The sequence below is a fragment of the Pelophylax lessonae genome (assembly GCF_965119305.1).
Source record: "Pelophylax lessonae genome assembly, chromosome: 5".
Classification (NCBI taxonomy): Eukaryota; Metazoa; Chordata; class Amphibia; order Anura; family Ranidae; genus Pelophylax; species Pelophylax lessonae.
Window position 1 is genome coordinate 315,819,181 of NC_138772.1, and position 20,633 is coordinate 315,839,813.

Here is a 20,633-nt window from a genome sequence, read left to right on the forward strand (position 1 = left end):
GGTACAATGCTGTGTCACTCTGCAATCATCGGGGTACAATTCTGTGGCACTCTGCAATCATTGGGGGACAATGCTGTGGGCACTCTGCAATCATTGGGGTACAATGCTGTGGGCACTCTGCAATCATTGGGGTACAATGCTGTGGCACTCTGCAATCATTGGGGTACAATTCTGTGGCACTCTGCAATCATTGGGGTACAATGCTGTGGGCACTCTGCAATCATTGGGGGACAATGCTGTGGGGCTCTGCAATCATTGGGGTACAATTCTGTGGCACTCTGCAATCATTGGGGTACAATGCTGTGGGCACTCTGCAATCATTGGGGTACAATTCTGTGGCACTCTGCAATCATTGGGGTACAATGCTGTGGGCACGCTGCAATCATTGGGGTACAATGCTGTGGCACTCTGCAATCATTGGGGGACAATGCTGTGGGCACTCTGCAATCATTGGGGACAATGCTGTGGCGCTCTGCAGTGATTGGGGACAATGCTGTGTCGCTCTGCATTGAAAGGGGCATGTACGCTGAACTCTGCATTGTGGGGGCACAGCACAGTGTTCATTGCATTGAAGGGGGCACAGCACAGTGTTTATTGCATTGAAGGGGGCACAGCACAGTGTTTATTGCATTGAAGGGGGCACAGCACAGTGTTTATTGCATTGAAGGGGGCACAGCACAGTGTTTATTGCATTGAAGGGGGCACAGCACAGTGTTCATTGCATTGAAGAGGGCACAGCACAGTGTTCATTGCATTGAAGGGGGCACAGCACAGTGTTCATTGCATTGAAGGGGGCACAGCACAGTGTTCATTGCATTGAAGGGGGCACAGCACAGTGTTTATTGCATTGAAGGGGGCACAGCACAGTGTTCATTGCATTGAAGGGGGCACAGCTTCAAAGTCACGCAATTTTTTTACTGCGTTTTTTGGCGCGAAGCAATACCTATTACATTTTTCTTTTTGCGCCCCCCCCAAAAATTTTGAGCACCAGCCGCCACTGTATACTAGATAACCACATATAACAAATCTGTTTTTGAAGGCACATACCATTCATCTTCAGAAGCTCCTTTGTTTTTTTTCTTCAAATATGCCTTCAGCTGTTCTACTCTGTTAAGATACTTTACACGCTTTGATCGAAGATTCAGTATTTGTTTTTCACCCAGAGTGCCATCTAAAAAAGAGAGGGAAAACCTCATTCTTTTCTAGTGGGAACGGAAAGAATTTCAAAATCAAAGATTTCATCACATGCAAGTCTACGCATGTTGTCTATGGTATTTCTAGAAAGGTCACCTGGCATCCCCTGCACAAACTTGTGCTGGAAATACAATGAAGAGCTGGTTATGCAAAAGATACTTTGGTTTTATGTTCCATCCAAATATTGACTCAGGCCCTACTAGGCCCTACTCAGTCTTCCACTTGAAATTATTTTCTATTCTGTATAGACATCTACCTTAATGGAAGCAACATAAATACTCACAGAATTGCAAAAGCACTTACATTTCTCCACATGCTGAATATACCATACAGAACGCTGATATAAGTGAATTGCTTCCACATAGTTCCCTTCTTTGTCTTTCTGGCATGCTTTATTGGCGAGGTCAATTGTTTTCTGCTATAAATACAAAATAACATAGTAAGTATTGTGTGTGCGTGTGTTATTATAAAAATATATATATATATATATATTTAGGGAGTTACAAAACTTTGTCATTTCACCAGATCTGGGTGATCATCTCACAAAGTAATGTGATTTTTGTACTTACCGTAAAATCAATTTTTCAGAGTTCATCGACGGACACAGCGCTACATAAATCATAACTACTGAGTTATATTGCCTCCTCCAGGAGTAGGACTAGGCAGAACAAAAAACACCTGGCTACGCCCATGGGCCATTCTCAGCTGGTATATAACCCCCCTCTATGCTCTAGGTAATGAGTTTAGTAGCAAGATGTATTAGAAGTATCAAAACTCCTTAGGGGATGGGTGCTGTGTCCGTCGATGGATTTTACCGGAAGGCCAAAACTCCCATTATCACTTTCTTTCATTGACGGAAACAGCGATCCATAAATCATAACATAAATAAATCATATAAACCATAAATCATAACAGTGCCAAAAGGAAAATGAGGGGTGGGGAAAATAACCCAAGGCTAAACATAAGAGCCCTAACCAGGACACAGGAGCCTTACCTGGGTCACAGGAGCCCATCTGAAAAAGAAAATGTAAAGAAAAACACCCCCCAAGAGGGAACAGCCCGTCTTAAACAGCAGAATGCAAGACCTTTCAGCCAAAAGAAGCATCCACAGCTCCCATAAATTAACTTTGTAGAATTTCGTAAAAGTATGCACCGACAACCATATGGGCGCCTTGCAAACTTTCAGCGCCCTAATAGAATGCGCCGTGAAAGGGAAAGGAGGAACCTGGCCTTTAATAGAATAGGCCTAAGTCGATGTCTGTCTGATCTTTTTGGAGATGGTAGCCAAAGAAGCGGCCAGCCCTTTTCTTGGTCCTTGTGTAACCACAAAGAGCAAGTCTGACCTCTGAAGGACTCTGTAGCTGCCAAATACACCCGAATCACCTGAACCACATCCAAGGTATGCAAAGCAAATTCCTTGGGATGAGCCGGCTTGGGAAACAAGGAAGGCAACACAATTTCTTCATTCAAATGTAAGTCAGGGACCACTCTGGGCAGGAATGATGGACAGGTAGGAAGAATTACTTTATCTCTATGGACCACCAAATAGAGACTACAACAGGATAATGCCCCCAACTCCGAAACCCTGTGAGCCGAGGTAATAGCCACCAAGAATGCAACCTTCTGGTTTCTGGAGAACCGAGAGCACTACGTTTAAATCCTATGGCGGCAAAAGAGCCCGTACAGGTGTAGTCACATGTTGAACCCCTCGAACGAAGGTACGAACTAAAGAGTGCATGGCTAGGGGTCACTGAAAGAAGATTGCTAAGGCAGAATATAGAATAATGTAGATAGCTACCAGGTAATTGGTTACCATAATCCCGTCATAAATTAAAAAAGAAAGAAAACCCCCTTAGGTTTGTGGGACTTTAAGGGTAACAGTAAAGGCTCTCTTAAGAGAATTTTTTTTACGTGTAATAAGTATAAAATTTATTTTGAAAAGGTGTAGTTATAACAAATATTCATCATAAACTGTACATATTTGTAGTCATAGACTCGAAAAAAAAGCATGAATGATACAATACAGTTATAGGTACATAGCAGAGTCCAACGCGTTTCAAACTGTTTGTTTAGTACATAAATCTTCCTCAGGGAATCTGCATATGTTCCTGAAATACATAATTGAATATAAATTCCAAGAAACAGAATATACATCGGCATTTTACAATGAAAGGTTTTTTGTACATGAAAAAAGTATTATTTGCATCTGCGACCACATGTTGCCCTGAAAATGCCCTGGAAAGCCTATTGCTTATCCAGGATACCCCTAGAGAAGAAACCTACTCTCAGAGATTAAGGGGGGAAAAACGAAAAAAGAAAAAAAGAGGGGGGGGAAGAAGGAAAGGGGGAAGGGGGAGGGGAGGGGAGGGGGGAAGATAAAGAGACCCCTTGTGTTAAAGAACATACCTGCAAAACAGTAGAGCCCAATAGGGTTCCCCTTCGGGGGGTTAGAACTCCCATGCGTTGAGAGCTAGAGTCAGGTATAAAGATTTATTCTGTATCTGAATTCACCTGTTATGATGATTTTCGTGTAGACATAAAAAAAAAAAAGGGAAAAAGAAAAAGGAAACGAAACCAGGAAAGATAGGGAAAAAGGAGAAAACGGATTTTTCCCAAAGAAATATTATTATCTTCCGATGTATATATCTCTCAGATTTATTACAATAGGATCCTATTAGGGGAGAAGAAGATGTGTCTTTTCAGCTTTGGTAAATCAAGATAGCGTATATAGTATATTTAGTGATTCCAATGTAGTAACTCTTACCTCACTAATTTATTGGAGGGTGTGGGGTATCCCATCGGTCTCCAAGGGTAGGTTGAGGCAAGGGTTTTGGGGAAACCTGTATCTTCCTAATGGGAATATAGATCCTTGCCTGAAAGGTATAGGACAGGGATAATATGCCTATATAGGTATACATTTTTACATATCTTAATGTTAGTTCTAAATAGGTATTCCACCTATAAAGATTATACCGTTCAGACTGAAGCCTGTCGTCACCGTATCCAGTGGAGACAGCGGCGTATCATCCCATGAGATATAGGATGTAATCTAACGTTACTCGTCCTATGGGTCCTGATAGTAACATAAGGAGAAAATAAAACCCTCTTTTAGTAAGTTGCCATAATGGTTAAGAAAGAAGTTGTACAGGTCTCCTCCAGAGTACTCACTGTTCTGTGTGGATATCAGAGCGATAGACGTCCTGTGTTGCATCGGAGAGATAGCTCTCCGTTCTGGCTCTCGGCGTCCCCTTAAATACCCAAGTGTCCGAGAGTCTCGTGGTGATTCCCGCGGGAACTCTGTAGGTGGTTACGTCATATCCGTCTTTTGCCACCGGAAGTTTCTCGGACTGGCGGTGACATCACATCCGCCCAGATCAGGGGCTCCGATGTGTGTCATTTCCGCCTGAAATGCCCGGAGATGATTCCGCTGGACTGGCGGTGACGTAATATCCGCCCTTCTCTCTAATAGACTCCACTGTATGTCCGCCTTAGTTATAGCGGTATAGTCATGCAGTGGATACATAAAGGGGGAATAATTTTGTAATTAAATTTTGTTTTTAGGAACGTAGAAAAGAGAGGGAAAAGGAAGGAGGAGGAGAACGATTTTCCTCTCTCCAAGTTGAGTTTGATTTTTAAATATAATTAAAGTAAAGTTTGTAATTAGGATAAATAATGCCTCTCTATATCGTATATGGAGACTGCTAATGGACACTTATTTTGAAAAGGGGAAATCTCTAAAAGATAACGCCCCAGGCACGGGTAATGCGTATATCCCCTGGAAAAAATTATCCAGGGGTTTCAGGATGAAACATATGGAGCATTGCAACCAACTGTTAACATCCCGAGAACGCTCATTTCTCCAGATGTTAGGGGCCTATTGATGGTCCCCATAAGAGATGTCTCACCCGTGCCGGGCTCTCATTTGCAGGGGAGCCCCCCGAGGGGAAAGAGAAAAAGAATGATACAAAAGCCATGTTGGTGTCAATTGCATGGACAGGGATACAAGTTAGTTGGTATGCCTACACAGTGGGAAGAAAAGGAGATAGCAGAATCTAGAAGGGGGAGGTTCATCAGGAGGGAACAGGGAATCCCCTGGTGCACAGGAGAAGGGGGCAAGGAGGGCAAAAATTCCCCAGTATGGGGGATTTTGCACAGAAGAGACCCTGACCGGGTCTGCAGTTGTAGACCCACCCACAGTTAGCCTGTGACAGAAAGGGAAAAATGTTAATCGCAGAATGCATCACATGTTTAATTTAGACAATTTAAATGTATATCCCATTTGGGATATATTAGTATATTATAGTGTTAATAATTTTATGACCCACTCAGAGATATGATATCTCATAAAGTTTAGTATCTTTATACTGTCACATAATCACGATGGGGGGAGGGAGAAGAAAGGAAGGGTATACAATGTTGTAATGGTCCTAGTTTGAAAAAGGAGAAGGTATCTGAGATATAGATGAGAAAGTTACCCAGATTTCTATGAGAGGTGGAGTCTGCTCCACAAGAAAAGGGGGACATAGAGAATGGGGACCCTCAGTCTGTTTTCCCCGAGGAAAATCCCTCTAAAAAAGGCCTGTAGCTTTCCGCCTCATTTACAGGTGTAGCACATGTTGAACCCCTCGAACGAAGGTACGAACTAAAGAGTGCATGGCTAGGGGTCACTGAAAGAAGATTGCTAAGGCAGACACCTGGCCATTGATGGTACTCAAGGTCAGGTTCTGCTCAATGCCCAATTGAAGAAAGGCTAAGATCCGAGCCACAGAAAAGGATCAAGGATCAGCGGCAATCGACTAACACTAAGAAATGTATGTTTTCCACATACAATGGTATATCTTGCTGAAGGTGACTTCCTCGCCTACACCATAGTAGGGATCACTGATCCAGGCAAACCTCTATCCTTCAGTACCTGGCTTTCCATAGCTAAGCCATTAAAACCAACGACTGTAAAGCTGGATGGTAGATCAGCCCTTAGGACAACTGATCTTCTCTGAGAGGTAGCCCCCAAGGGATGTTTATGGCCACCAGAATGATTGGAAGACCTTTGCCCTTGATTCCTTGCAAGAATCGTGGAAGAAGCTTGAGCCGAGGATGATACTGGTCTTACTGTGCCCCTAGGACGTCTGTGGCATCTACCAGAAGCACCCGTGACCTCCCCACAAATCTCCTGTTGAGTGGAACCTGCTAAAGGAGCTGCATGTAGGACTGTGCAAAAAGAACTGTCCTAAAGGTGGATATCATCAGACTCAGAACCTGTATGCAAGTCGGGAGGGAGAACTGTCTGTGTGACAGCAGCCGGTGAATCATGGCCTGCGGTTCCTGAAGTTTGTCCAGAGGAAGAACCACCCTGGTCAGAATTAAAATCAGACCTAGGTAAATAAATTACCTGGACAGGGAAAGGGGGGACCTTAGGTAGTTCGGGCCTCATGGGGCCGGAAACCAGCGAAGATGTTCCCCATCCCAATAATGGGTGAGGGTAGACCTTCATGCTGAAGGGTTCTCGTCTGCGGGTCAGGAGAAGCTAGCTCTAGGCTTACCAGACCAAGGTTGCTTGGAACCTCCTGGGGAAGGCTTGAAGGATCTATTTCCCTTATTCTCAGTCCTGGAAGCACAAAATAATTTTCTATGGGCTGAGAAGGAGGGCCCCAATCTGTGACAAGGCTCCTTCCTTTTACTGGATTGTGGCAGGAAGGTACTCTTTCCCCCCCGTGAGACCCTTAATGATGTCATCCAGACTAGCCTTAAACAGGTGATTGCCTTGAAAGGGCAGATCAATGAGAGCTTTCTTAGAGGTTTGGTCTGCGGACCATTTCTTAAGCCACAGTATGCGCCTAATCACCACTGCTGAAACAGAAAGTTTGAACAGCACAGGAGCTGTATCCAAAGCTGCATCACAAAAAAACTGCAGCCCATGAACCAACTGGTCTGCTAAATCAACATAAGCAGCGGGAACCTGCTCACCCCCAGGCCCTGGTGCAAAAGCCTTGCCCATTCAGTTAGGGTCTGAGACACCAGGGCAGAGGCAAAGACTGGCCACACAGCTGAACCAGCCAAAGTAAACATGCTGCATGCCACAGCCTCCACTTTCCTGTCAGCCGGGTCTTTAAAACATGGGGATTCTTCTATGGTTCGTGGTTCCTTTATTCAACCTGGAAACAGGAGTGTCCACCAAGGATGGACTAGTCCACTTTTTTAAAAGGGATTCCTCAAAGTGCTAACGTACTGCAAAACATTTGGAGACCACAAAGGGTAACTTTGGTTGTTCCCATTCCTTATAGGTAAACCTATCAAAATAAGGCACATAAGGAAACACCTTTGGAGTGAGAGGTGACGTATGCGTACCAAAAGACACAATCACGTCCATTTTTAAAGTCTCACGCACTGCGGTAATAAGTGCGTCTACCAGCACTTTTTTTTTTATTCGCTGCTGCGACCATGGGGAAATCGTCCTCACTATCGGATGGATCTGGGGGTGTGATGTCAAATCCCCCTGGACAGGTCACGGCGGCATCAGGCTCAGAATCAGATAAGACTGAGCAGGGGAAGGCGGGGGACGCTTCCTTCTGGGTCTTTGCCCACGCGCCACTTCTACCCAGGATACTAAGGACTGTAGGACCGCTGTCAGCGCAACTATGTGAAGCTGGGGCTCCAAGTGACCTGCCAACTTCATGATGGGGTCAGTGGGGGAGATGTGACCCTGAGGCTCCATAGGAAAAAGGAAGACCTTGCAGTACAAAAGATCTTTTGGCACCACTAAAGGAACCCCCCCAATGCTCAGGGTACCTATCAGCAGAGAGAGAGATAACAGGGACCCCCAAGGACTCACCCTACCGACCAGAGGAGCGCCGCAATTTGGACCCAGCAACCCATGGACACCATCTGCTTCATATATGCCGGGACAGGAAGAGGAGACCGAGAAGAAGAGGAAAGGGAGGAGCTCCAGCCTTTCCACAAGGTTCTGGCTGTCTTCAGCCCCTCGCCAGACTAAGGGAAAATGGCTGCCATGACGTAATCGGGCTACACAAACATGGCCGCCGGTTGGAGACCAGCTGAACCAAGGGAAAATGGCCACTATGATGTCATCAGACTTCTCGAACATGGCCACCGGCTGCCAAAACATGCTGCCAGGAACACGCTGTGCCCTCTGTAAGGGGATCCCCCCCCCCCCACTGTACACCACCAGGCATGGACAACATTTAGGGGAACTGCGCCATACCCACACCCATTAGGGCATGCACCTTGGGGTCTCTGATGCAGGGGGTGGTGGGGGAGACCCCCAGGGGTCTCTGCTGTCTGCCCTGAGACTCCCACATGTCCGCGGGGGGCAGAGAAGCCCACTCAACAGAGGGACTTTAGGATGGGAGGAGGGAACCCGCAGGCAGGCCCGACCATCCCAAGAGGGTACCCGCGTCCACCCCAAAAACCACCCAAAGGGGAGAGGGGGGACTGTACTTACCCTTCCATGGTGCGGGTGGTGCTCCAGAAACAACTCCTCGCCAATGAAGCTGCGACTCAGACCAGCGCCTGATCATTTGCAATCCTGCGAGACGTTTAACTCGTGGGCCAGCCTCTGTCCGTGACGCTACATAGCAGCCAACCTAGCGCTTAGCTGCTATCTGCACGCGCTCGCTGGCTGGGGTATTAACTGGATCTAGATTATCTAGCCCATCGCCCAGCCCAGCAGTTGATTGTAGATCTCCCAAGAGAAAGAAATAAAAAAGCAAGGAAGGAGAAAAAGATTGCTAGGACCAAGAGATCCCCGCAGGGAGCCTAGGTCCTTACTCCTGACTAGACAGAACGAAACTGATTACCTAGAGCAGAGAGGGGAGTTAAATTCCCGCTGAGGACACCCATGGGCACAGCCAGGTATTATTTTGTTCTGCCTAGTCCTACTCCTGGAGGAGGCAATATAACAAAGTAGTTATGATTTATGGAACTCTGTGTCTATCGATAAATGAAAGAAAAATTATGATTTTAAGCCCTGCCCAGGTTGCTCACATGACATAGAGGTTTCAGCCCTTCCCAATGTACTATAAAAATATAAAAAAAATATCAGATGTAGTGTGACAACCCGCCCAACACCCCGTCTGGGTGCTTCCACCAAGATACAGCTTCCTCCACTCTTGACCAGGAACCAGGTATTATAGCTGAGCATTGCACACAAGAACTACACAACACTAGCTTAGGTGCAACCTGGAATTCTTTCTTGAAAACTAACACAGAATCAGATAAGAGCTTAATCACATTATCCTAAATAATCCCTAAACAGTAATATCATCAGTACATCTAACAGTACATCTAATGAACAGCTAACATGACAGCGCATAAACACATTAACATTAGGGGTGTTGAAAATAATTGTTTATCAATATAAAGCGATTCAGCCTTAAATGATTCTGCATCGTTGCAGGGAATGGCTGAATTGAGATTGCATCAATGACGTTATCCCCGCACGCCCCTGTCAGAGTCCTCCCCTCCCCTCCCCTCCCCTCTCTTCTGCTTGTATGTCACACAGAGTGTGCATCTCCCACTGTGTCACAGAGCTTGGATCTGAAATGCCAGGGGTGGCTGCTAACCAGTGCCTGGATCACACACAGAGGGCATATTCAACTGTGTCAGCGAGCTTGCATTTGAAAATCCCGGAAGCCACTTTTACAAAGTCCCGCCTCCTAGACTGGCTTCAGTGATAGACGATACACTGATCCAATTCCTGGGAAATCTAATCAGTGTGATGTGTATCATAGGAGCCCGTCTAGAAGGCGGGACTTTGCTACAGCGGCCTCCGGGATATTCAAATCCAAGCTCCATGAAACAGCGGGAGATGCCCACTGTGTGTGATCAAGGCACTGGTTAGTCTGCATTTGACGGGCACAGTAAGTCTGCATTTATTGATGAGCACAGTGAGGCTGCATTTATTAATGTGGCAAACTTATACTAAAAAAAGTAGGCACTGGTTAAACTCCAAAATAACCGATTAGTAGTGCAAATCAATAACAGGTGACTGTAAACGAATGTATCCGTAAAATGAAAGTATTTTTAAACGGATATACTAAATTAAATATAGTGTCATAACCAAAGGATATATTTTAGGTGAAAAAAATAAATATGTGACTATTTATAAAATACAGTGAATCCTGGCACATCAAAGTCCTCAAAAATACTGAATAATACAAAGTCTCAAAGATCAATATGTTGTGTCCCACACCATGTGAATCGAGGATGAAGAAGCAGTCCACCTCGTGAGCTACAGTATATAAATGCTCACCAGAAGTTGACAGGTCACAAGGACCTATAATGCTTTATACACAATCCAAGCTCTATGTAGATGACATCTCTCCTCCTCCTCCTCAGTCTAATGAATACTGCTGACACTCATACATAGTTCAGATGGTATTTCCTGGATATCTCTCCCAATGGATACAGAAAATGGGAAAAAACAGGAGATCCAAAATAGTGTAATCCCGTTTATTATAAAATAATGTAAAATCAAAAAATAGATGTACGCTTACATTGCAAATGCCCCCCTGCCACAGTATAGGACCACCGAAGAAGTAGTGTTGTTTCCAAGAATCACGGAATGACAGTGCTCACTTGTTAATATCACTTCTCCTCCACCTGGTAGCATGGTAGCGGCCGCATTTATAAATGGGCCAAGTGAGGCTGCATTTGATGGGCACAGTGAGGCTGCTTTTATTGATGGGTACAGTGAGGATGCATTTGATGGGCACAGTGGAGCTGCATTTACTAATGGGCACAGTGAGGCTGCACTTTTTGGGCACAGTGAGGCTGCATTTGATGGGCACAGTGAGGCTGCATTTGATGGACACAGTGAGGCTGCATGTGATGTGCACAATGAGGCTGCATTAATTAATGGGCACAGTGAGGCTGCATTGATGGGAACAGTGAGGCTGCATTTGATGGGCACAGTGAGGCTGCATTGATGGGCACAGTGAGGGTGCATTGATGGGCACTGGTGAGTCTGCCTTTATTGGGCACATTGAGGCTGCATTGGTGGGAACAGTGAGGCTGCATGTGATGGGCAGTGTGAGGCTGCATTTGATGGGCACAGTAAGGCTGCATTTGATGGGCACTGATGAGGCTGCATTTGATTGGCACAGCCTCATTTGATGGGCACAGTGAGGCTGCATTTGATGGGCACAAGTGAGGCTGCATTTGATAGGCACTGGTGAGGCTGCACTGATGGGCACTGATGTTTTTTTTATGGACACCATGGGCAGTAATCGTGATTCATCACGGAATCAAATCAAATTTTTGACATGATAATCATAATCAAATCGAATCCTGAGACCAGTGAAGATGCACAGCTCTACTTAACACCCCACAATAGTTTGGTAATAAGGTGAAGTGGACACAATAATAGCAGACTAAAAAAACAATAGGTGATTAAATTAACAATGATGATTCACACCTAGGAGGCACACAAAGTGGAAATTATACAATGAGAGAAAGACACCTTAAAGGAGAAGTACAGCCAAAGCTTGTTTGGCTGTACTTCTCCTGTGGATCACAGTAGTGCAGATCGTTCTGCACTCCTGTGAGCCTTTTTCAGCAGACAGCGGACTGAAGCCCCCTGTCAGCTGCCATTACAGAGCCAGTCCAAGCTTGGGAAAAGATCACGACCATATGGTCGGGATCCACCTACGCGCTTGGACCGAGACCCGGCTCAGCCTCTCAGGGAGCCACTGAGAGCCTGAGACGACCACTCCAGCCCCCTCCAGTGAGCACAGGGGGGCAGAGCTCTCTGCTAAGGAAGCCCTGAGAACTGAGCGATCGGCTATGTTTGATTGCTCGGTTCTCAGTGTTAGAGCAGGCGAGGGACACACACATTACATATAACAAACAGGAGGCACCAGTATCAGGTTGTTTGAAGCTGATTTGAATCTTCTGCGTAGAGTGTCTGAGTCTAGGACAGGGGTTGAAGCGGTCATTTCTAGTTTGGGCACAGAGATCCCAAATCTGTATCCGGGTCCCAGATTCCCTGAGTCTGTCAGTTTTGGGGAGACATGGACCTATATCTGAAGCAAAACCACTCCAAAGGTCCCCCAGAAACATACAGTATCTCACAAAAGTGAGTACACCCATCACATTTTTGTAAATATTTTATTATATCTTTTTATGTGACAACACTAAAGAAATGACACTTTGCTACCATATAAAGAAGTGAGTGTACAGCTTGTATAACAGTGTAAATTTGCTGTCCCCTCAAAATAACTTAACACACAGCCATTAATGTCTACACCTCTGGCAACAAAAGTGAGTACAACCCTAAGTTAAAACGTCCAAATTGGGCCCAAGGTGTCAATACTTTGTGTGGCCACCATTATTTTCCAGCACTGGCTTAAACCTCTTGGGCATGGAGTTACTGGAGCTTCACAGGTTGCCACTGGAGTCCTCTTCCACTCCTCCATGACGACATCACGGAGCTGGTGGATGTTATAGACCTTGCGCTCCTCCACCTTCCGTTTGAGGATGCCCCACAGATGCTCAATATGGTTTAGGTCTGGAGACATGCTGGGCCAGTCCATCACCTTTACCCTCAGCTTCTTTAGCAAGGCAGTGGTCATCTTGGAGATGTGTTTGGGGTCATTATCAAGTTGGAATACAGCCCTGCGGCCCAGTCTCCGAAGGAAGAGGATCATGCTCTGCTTCAATATGTCACAGTACATGTTGGCATTTATGGTTCCCTCAATGAACTGTAGCCCCCCAGTGCCGGCAGCACTTATGCAGCCTCAGACCATGTCACTCCCACCATGATGCTTGACTGTAGGCAAGACACACTTGTCTTTGTACTGCTCACCTGGTTGCCGCCACACACGCTCGACACAATCTGAACAAAATAAGTTCATCTTGGTCTCATTGGACCACAGGACATAGTTCCAGTAATCCATGTCATTAGTCTGCTTGTCTTCAGCAAGCGGTTTGCAGCCTTTCTTGTGCATCATATTTAGGAGAGGCTTCCTTCTGGGACAACAGCCATGCAGACCAATTTGATGCAGTGTGCAGCGTATGGTCTAAGCACTGACAGGCTGACCCTCCACCCTTTCAACCTCTGCAGCAATGCTGGCAGCACTCATATGCCTATCTCCCAAAGACAACCTCTGGATATGACGCTGAGCAAGCGCACTCAACTTTTTTGGTCGACCATGGCGAGGTCTGTTCTGAGTGGAACCTGTCCTGGTTAACCGCTGTATGGTCTTGGCCACCATGCTGCAGCTCACTTTTAGGGTCTTGGCAATCTTCTTATAGCCTAGGCCATCTTTATGTAGAGCAACAATTCTTTTTTTCAGATCCTCAGAATTCTTTGCCACGAGGTGCCATGTTGAACTTCCAGTGACCAGTATGAGAGAGTGAGAGCGATAACACCAAATTTAACACACCTGCTCCCCATTCACACCTGAGACCTTGTAACACTAACAAGTCACATGACACCGGGGAGGGAAAATGGCTAATTGGGCCCAATTTGGACATTTTCACTTAGGGGTATACTCACTTTTGTTGCCAGTGGTTTAGACATTAATGGATGTGTGTTGAGTTAATTTGAGGGCTTAGCAAATTTACACTGTTATGCAAGGTGTACATTCACTACTTTACATTGTAGCAAAGTGTCATTTATTCAGTGTTGTCACATAAAAAGATATAATAAAATCTTTACAAAAAATTGAGGGGTGTACTCACTTTTGTGAGATACTGTACCTCCCAAAGAATAGAGCCCCTTAAAAGCCAGGGCCCATAGTCAGTAGGCAAGAGGCTACCCTGCAGTCCTCTCCGAAAGCCCCTGTCCCTTTTGGATCTGTCACATGTAGCTACTTGTTCAGCTATTCTGACAGCATAACTGTCAGCTGTCAGAATACAACCTTAGGGGAAGATTCATCATCCATCCATGTGTGTAAGGCTGTTCTAGAAAAAAAAAACAATGGACTGTACCAAGACATGGTAATACCAACACTAAAGGAGATTGCTGGACGCAGCACAATGGCTACCTTTGCTTTTCCTACTAAAGTATACTCCAACTAGGATAAAATGTACCATGGAAAATCAAGTAATTCAGATCCAATTTTGGAGTTGTTTACTGCAGTGTTTAGAAGTCTAAGCATGCTTCCTTATCTGGCACCTCTGTGTCCACCAGGCGTGCTACCTTCTCTGGTGTCTGCTACATTTTGCACTACTTCCCATTTGAGTCCCTGAGCTTTGTACAGAATCCCATACCAGAGTCTTGTGGGTGCTGTATTGTCATAACGTCTTCAGTTTTTCTGCCATTCTGAGTTCCCCACTCTCTGAAATGCTTTCCTGCTTGCATTATATTGTCTTCAAACACTGTCACCACTGTCCTCTGGCTGCCATAGTGGGGAAAAACACTCAAGCAGTTATGAAATACCATCTGCTATTTCATATGCAGGGGCCTTCTTTAGAAGTCTATTTTGGCTGGTTGAAACAGCTGCACTACAACTACACATAAAAGCAGAAAGGGTATGAACTGCCATTGCTCCCTCAGGAGGAAGAAGTTACAGCTTATACACAATATCTTCCCCTAAGCTACAATCAGCTCATGCTGTGGCTACTTTATTTGCCTCAACTTCCCCTTAGGCTCCCCAACATTACTCTGCCTAACTTTACAACTTCTCTCAATAGTTCATGATCATGTTCACCCCCCTCTATCCCCTAAGCCAGGGCAGTCATCAGAAATTGTGGGGCCCCTTACACAGATTTAGACCTGCCCCCCCCCCCCCGGGCCATCCCACCGAATCCACCAACTAGCTATCCCACTGAGTCCTATGAAAAGTGTATTCCAAGTCATCAGTGCTTTCAAGATTTAGCAGTAAAGAATTATATTTTGCCCAAAAAGACATCCCAATCCAGCACCTGTACGCACTCAGCCCCAGCTCACACCTGTACGCACTCAGCCCCCGCTCACACCTGTACGCACTCAGCCCCCGCTCACATCTGTACGCACTCAGCCCCCGCTCACATCTGTACGCACTCAGCCCCCGCTCACACCTGTATGCACTCAGCCCCCGCTCACACCTGTACGCATTCAGTCCCCGCTCACACCTGTACTCACTCAACCCCCACTCACACCTGTACGCACTCAGCCCCCGCTCACACCTGTACTCACTCAGCCCCCGCTCACACCTGTACGCACTCAGCCCCCGCTCACACCTGTACGCACTCAGCCCCCACTCACATCTGTACGCACTCACCCCCCACTTACATCTGTACGCACTCAGCCCCCGCTCACATCTGTATGCACTCAGCCCCCGCTCACCCCTGTACGCACTCAGCCCCGCTCACACCTGTACTCACTCAGCCCCCGCTCACACCTGTACGCACTCAGCCCCCGCTCACACCTGTACTCACTCAGCCCCCGCTCACACCTGTACGCACTCAGCCCCCGCTCACACCTGTACGCACTCAGCCCCCACTCACATCTGTACGCACTCAGCCCCCACTTACATCTGTACGCACTCAGCCCCCGCTCACATCTGTATGCACTCAGCCCCCGCTCACCCCTGTACGCACTCAGCCCCTGCTCACCCCTGTACGCACTCAGCCCCCACTCACATCTGTACGCACTCAGCCCCCACTCACACCTGTACGCACTCAGCCCCCGCTCACCCATACTCACATCTGTACGCACTCAGCCCCCACTCACATCTGTACACACTCAGCCCCCACTCACATCTGTACGCACTCAGCCCCCACTCTCACCTGTACGCACTCAGCCCCCGCTCACCCCTGTATGCACTCAGCCCCCACTCACATCTGTACGCACTCAGCACCCACTCACATCTGTACGCATTCAGCCCTCACTCACATCTGTACGCACTCAGCCCCCACTCACACCTGTACGCACTCAGCCCCCGCTCACACCTGTACGCACTAAGCCCCCGCTCACCCCTGTACGCACTCAGCCCCCACTCACATCTGTACGCACTCAGCCCCCACTCACATCTGTACGCACTTAGCCCCCACTCACACCTGTACGCACTCAGCCCCCACTCACTTCTGTACGCACTCAGCCCCCGCTCACACCTGTGTGTGTATATATTTAAAACACACACATGTACATACACAGACATGTACACAAACGCAGACATGTACACACACACATACCTGTACACAACCCCCCTTAACTTGTACAATAGCCCTTACTTGTAAGGTGGTCTTTCTAGTCCCAGCTCTTCTTTCCACATGTGGCTGAGACACAGAGGAGCTGCAGTCCAGAATATAGGACCTGTACTGTGTACAGTGCACACACGAGTAGTGCACATGCAGGAAGTAGCCAGAGGTGGCAGCAAAGAGCCCTATGTGAGCTCAATGACACAGAAAGAGCAGCCGTAGCTGCCGACTCTCACTCAGAAAGCCAGCGCAGCGACCGAGCACTTCTGTACTCGCCCTGCCTTCTCTCATTCTCGTCAGGCAGCCGGGCCCGTTGAAAGGCTCGGGGCCCCTTACAAGTGTATGGGCTGTACCCCCCTGATGGCGGCCTTGCCCTAACCACTATCAGATCTCACTTTCATTTCATCCATGATCACCCACTCTCTATCTTGTTAGTATTGATCGACCAATACAGTTTTTTTAACGCCGATACCGATATTTTGGTCATCGGATATTGGTATTGGCCGATATTTTCGGACATTAAAAAAAATGTTTTTTTTTTTTTAATGTCTACAGGTACTGTGGTGGAGGGGTCTGGGGGTCTAAAAGACTACAAACCCCTCCTCTGCACTTAAAAGCATTCAAAACGCCAAGTTTGGCTGTTTTGAATGCTGTACATTTTTTTAATTCGGCGCCGCCAGTACCAGGAAGTGATGTCATGTCATGACATCACTTCCGGGTACTCAGCGTGGGATTAAAAAAAATGGAGACCCGGTCAGACGGCGGCAGTACAGGTAGGATGCCCGGGTCTCCCGGTGGGACGGGAGACCCAGTCGAGCTGAGGAAGGCCACGGGAGGGGGGGGGACGTCCCCTCCCGCTCCTTGGAATGACAGCTGAGCGGCTTCTCAGCCGCATCTGTGGTCATTACAAGACAGCCGACCATCGGCTATGGATGCTGGTACCGGGGTGATGCCTCAAGCTGCAGGCATCACCCCGGTACAAGCACTTTCCCGAAATATCGGCAATATCGGTAAATCATAAGGCAGATTCCGATATATCGGGGAAAGTGCAGATCGGACACCGATATATCAGTGTTGCCGATAATCGGCCGATCACTACTTCTTATTGACTCACCGTACACTTGGTCAAACAATACATGTCCAGCTAAAATATCCTGCAAAAGGCTTCATGCACACTGGGCATCAAAAATGCTGCTTTTAAGGGCATTTGGCAGTTTTGTTTTCTGCCTGTAAAGGCCACTCTATAATAGCCTATGTGTCAATGCACACATAGGCATTTACAGTCATTTAGAGGCAGAAAAAACCCCCCACCAAAATCTCATTCAGGAGAGGAGCATTTGAGCATAAAAAAAATGCAAATTGAGTGTAAATGTGCCACGTGTTTAGGCATGTTCACGTTTACAGGCATTCAGAGATTACATTGGTCAGAAACAAAGGCAATCTCAGAGAATGATTGCCTTGCCTCATACAGGTGTGGGGGAAAGTACCCATTCTCATGGAGAATATAAATCTTACCTCACACTGATAAAAAAGTGCCTATTCTTTTTTACCCGTTTAGGGCAAAGTTTCCCTTCTGTGAGAAAGAAAGCCTTACCTCACATGGGTGAAAAAAAACATCTCACATTTTTAATCCATGTGGAGTACAGTCCAGATTCTCATGGTGAATATCTCACACTGCTAGGTGAACAGAGAAGTGTACTTTTTTGTGTGGAATAAAGTTTCTATTCTCAGAGAACGGAAACCTTACCTCACATGGGTAGAAAACATACAACTTTGGAATGATGCAAAGGAGAATAATAAGCCACGCAAACACTATTTTATTTAGTTATTGCAGGTACTTATATATCGCTGTCAATTTATGCAGTACTTCTATATTTTACATTCACATCAGTCCCTGCCCTCAAGGAGCTTACAATCTAATGTCCTTAACTCACTTTCATACACTAGGGCCAATTTAGACTGGAGCCAATTAACCTACCAGCATGTCTTTGGAGTGTTGGAGGAAACCCAAGTACCTGAAGGAAACCGACACAGGCACAGGGAGAACATGCAAACTCTTTGAAAAGCTTTATTCCAATGAAAAAAGGGTATTTGTTGTTATGCAAAAAGACAGTAGAGTAAAATCAAAGTCAAATTTGACCAGGAGGAATTTAACTACACATAATCATCTTGCCAATACAGTTGACCTTCTGGGAAAACAAAGAAATCAGCAAATTGATTTCTAATTTGCATTACTTGAGTAGTGGAGATAAGTCCATAAACTGTACATCCTGAACAGGGTTTGGGAGCGCAGGTTCAATGAAGCCTCTCTACTTTGAATTAGAACACTGAGCAGCACACAGCAAGCCAGAACTACTTTTATGGCGTTGTTCAGCTGCTTGCCACTGCCCTGGGCTGCCCTTGTGTGCCGATTCACATTGGTATGATGCGGGAGCCCTGCAAATCCACTGCATCACTCCCGACTCGCAGGCAGTTCACACTGCCATATTCGAACTGCTGGGAGTGTCAATACAAAGTTAACGACACCCCCAGATTAGTTTGCATATCGCAGTGCGAACTGTCAGTTGGGACAGGAATCAGATTGCATAGGTGTGAACATCCATGCGATCCGATTCTGGTGCGGACCAAAAAAAGGGTCCTGCGTGACTTTAGTCCGAATGCCATGCAAATTCAGACATGCAATCTGTATGGCTGAATTCACATCACACAGACATTGCATGTGGTTTGCATAGCAGTGTGGTGTGAATCACATGCGATGTCTCACATCGCATATGTGTGAACCGGCACTGTATAACCTGTTAAACAAGAACAGTGAAGACCACTGTTGTCCCCAAGAGGGCAACTATGCGGCTGTTTTGCACTCTGTCTTTCTGTTGTACCTCTAGCTGAGCCACTATGTCAGGGCTCAACAAAACCCCGGGCGCCAGGTCCCATTTGCGACTAGAATTAGCGACCTGGCGCCTGGGGTGCCCTGCAGGAGGTGTCCTGTCCCTTTTGCGCCCCCACCTCCTCCCCGAGTACACAGACTTCCGCGCTGTCCAAAAATTGAGGCCCCGGCTTTTCGGCCTTCTTCTGTGAGATGAGAGGCTTCCAATGAGGAACTGGCGCCCTCTTGTGGTGGCTGGGAGTAATGACTGTTTCCACTGCCTGTTCTCAATGCCTTCCCATCTGGAAGTTTTTGCAGGCTTCATCTCCCTGTCCAGTTACCTTTGCTTAAAGGTAAGTGGACAGGGAGTGTGGTTATTATTATTAATTTATTTTTTAAATTTAAAAAAAATAAATAATAATAATTTTTCTCTTTTTTTTTAATTATTAAAAAAAATGTATTTTTTTTTTCAATTCTTATTATTAAAAATATATATATATATATATAATCTTTTTTTTTTTTTCCTCATTGCCATGCCACAGCCGAAGGCCCCTTTCACACGGGCTGTCTGATCAGGTCCGCCTGTCAGTTTTTCAGGCAGACCTGATCGGACCCTTCATTCTCCTCTATGGAGCAGTAATCTGCGGCCATCTGATCCTGTCCGCCAAAAACAGACGGATGGTGGTTCTATTTTCTATGCATCCCGTGGATCTGATCAGATGGCATCGGATGGAAAGAGACAGACAGTCTGTTTCCATCCAATTGCGCTATAGAGGAGAGTGGGGTTCTAGTCGTATTTATGTGTAAATTTAGTATCCGTTTTATTAACTAAATCTTGGTTGTTAGTTTAAAAAAAAAAAACTGGCTCCTAACTTTTTTAGCTGGCTCCTAGATTTCAGGCAAATTTGTCAAGCCCTGCACTATGTATTGATTATCTTCCTCTGCACCCACATCAGAGCACCAAATGTGACAAGGGACATGCTCAGATAGCAGATTTATGGCAGAAAGACACTGTAAAACACAGCCTCGTCAAAGGCTTACTGATCCCATGGCCCATAAAGTCCTACTTACCAGCTCCTTTATAACAAGTATCCTAGCAGTTGCACTTACAGATATGGGCAAATAGGCTGCAGATACCCCCAATCTGTTCTGCTACCTGAATTCTAGGAGCATTTTTTCTGATTAGCCTCTTAAAGGAAAACTGACTTATTTTCCTTACTAGATTTTCCTAGACCCCAGGACTGCCTCAATTCATATCCTGTGTGATAAATATCAGCGTTGCATCCCCGTTGCTTGCCATTTTAGCCCAGACTCTGTCACAGCCTACAAAGCCATAGTTCTTCACTGGAAAAATTCTCAACCCCCAAAACTGATTTTCTAAAAAACATTTATTAATACAGCTCTGACACTATACAGGCTACCTATAAATCTA

At 46.2% G+C, this 20,633-nt stretch overlaps 1 protein-coding gene across 1 annotated transcript in view; it reads right to left on the reverse strand.

Annotated features, from left to right (window-relative positions):
- LOC309556499 (uncharacterized protein) overlaps positions 1 to 20,633 on the reverse strand; it is a gene marked incomplete at its 3' end in the record, with an annotated part of 109,115 nt that overhangs the window by 65,893 nt on the left and 22,589 nt on the right. Inside the window, exons 3-4 of the mRNA XM_082258949.1 lie at positions 1,498 to 1,609; positions 1,048 to 1,171 (exon numbers count right to left, since the gene is read on the reverse strand). Of these exons, the coding sequence (XP_082115075.1) occupies positions 1,048 to 1,171; positions 1,498 to 1,609 (236 nt within the window). The remainder of the gene's footprint in view (positions 1 to 1,047; positions 1,172 to 1,497; positions 1,610 to 20,633) is intronic.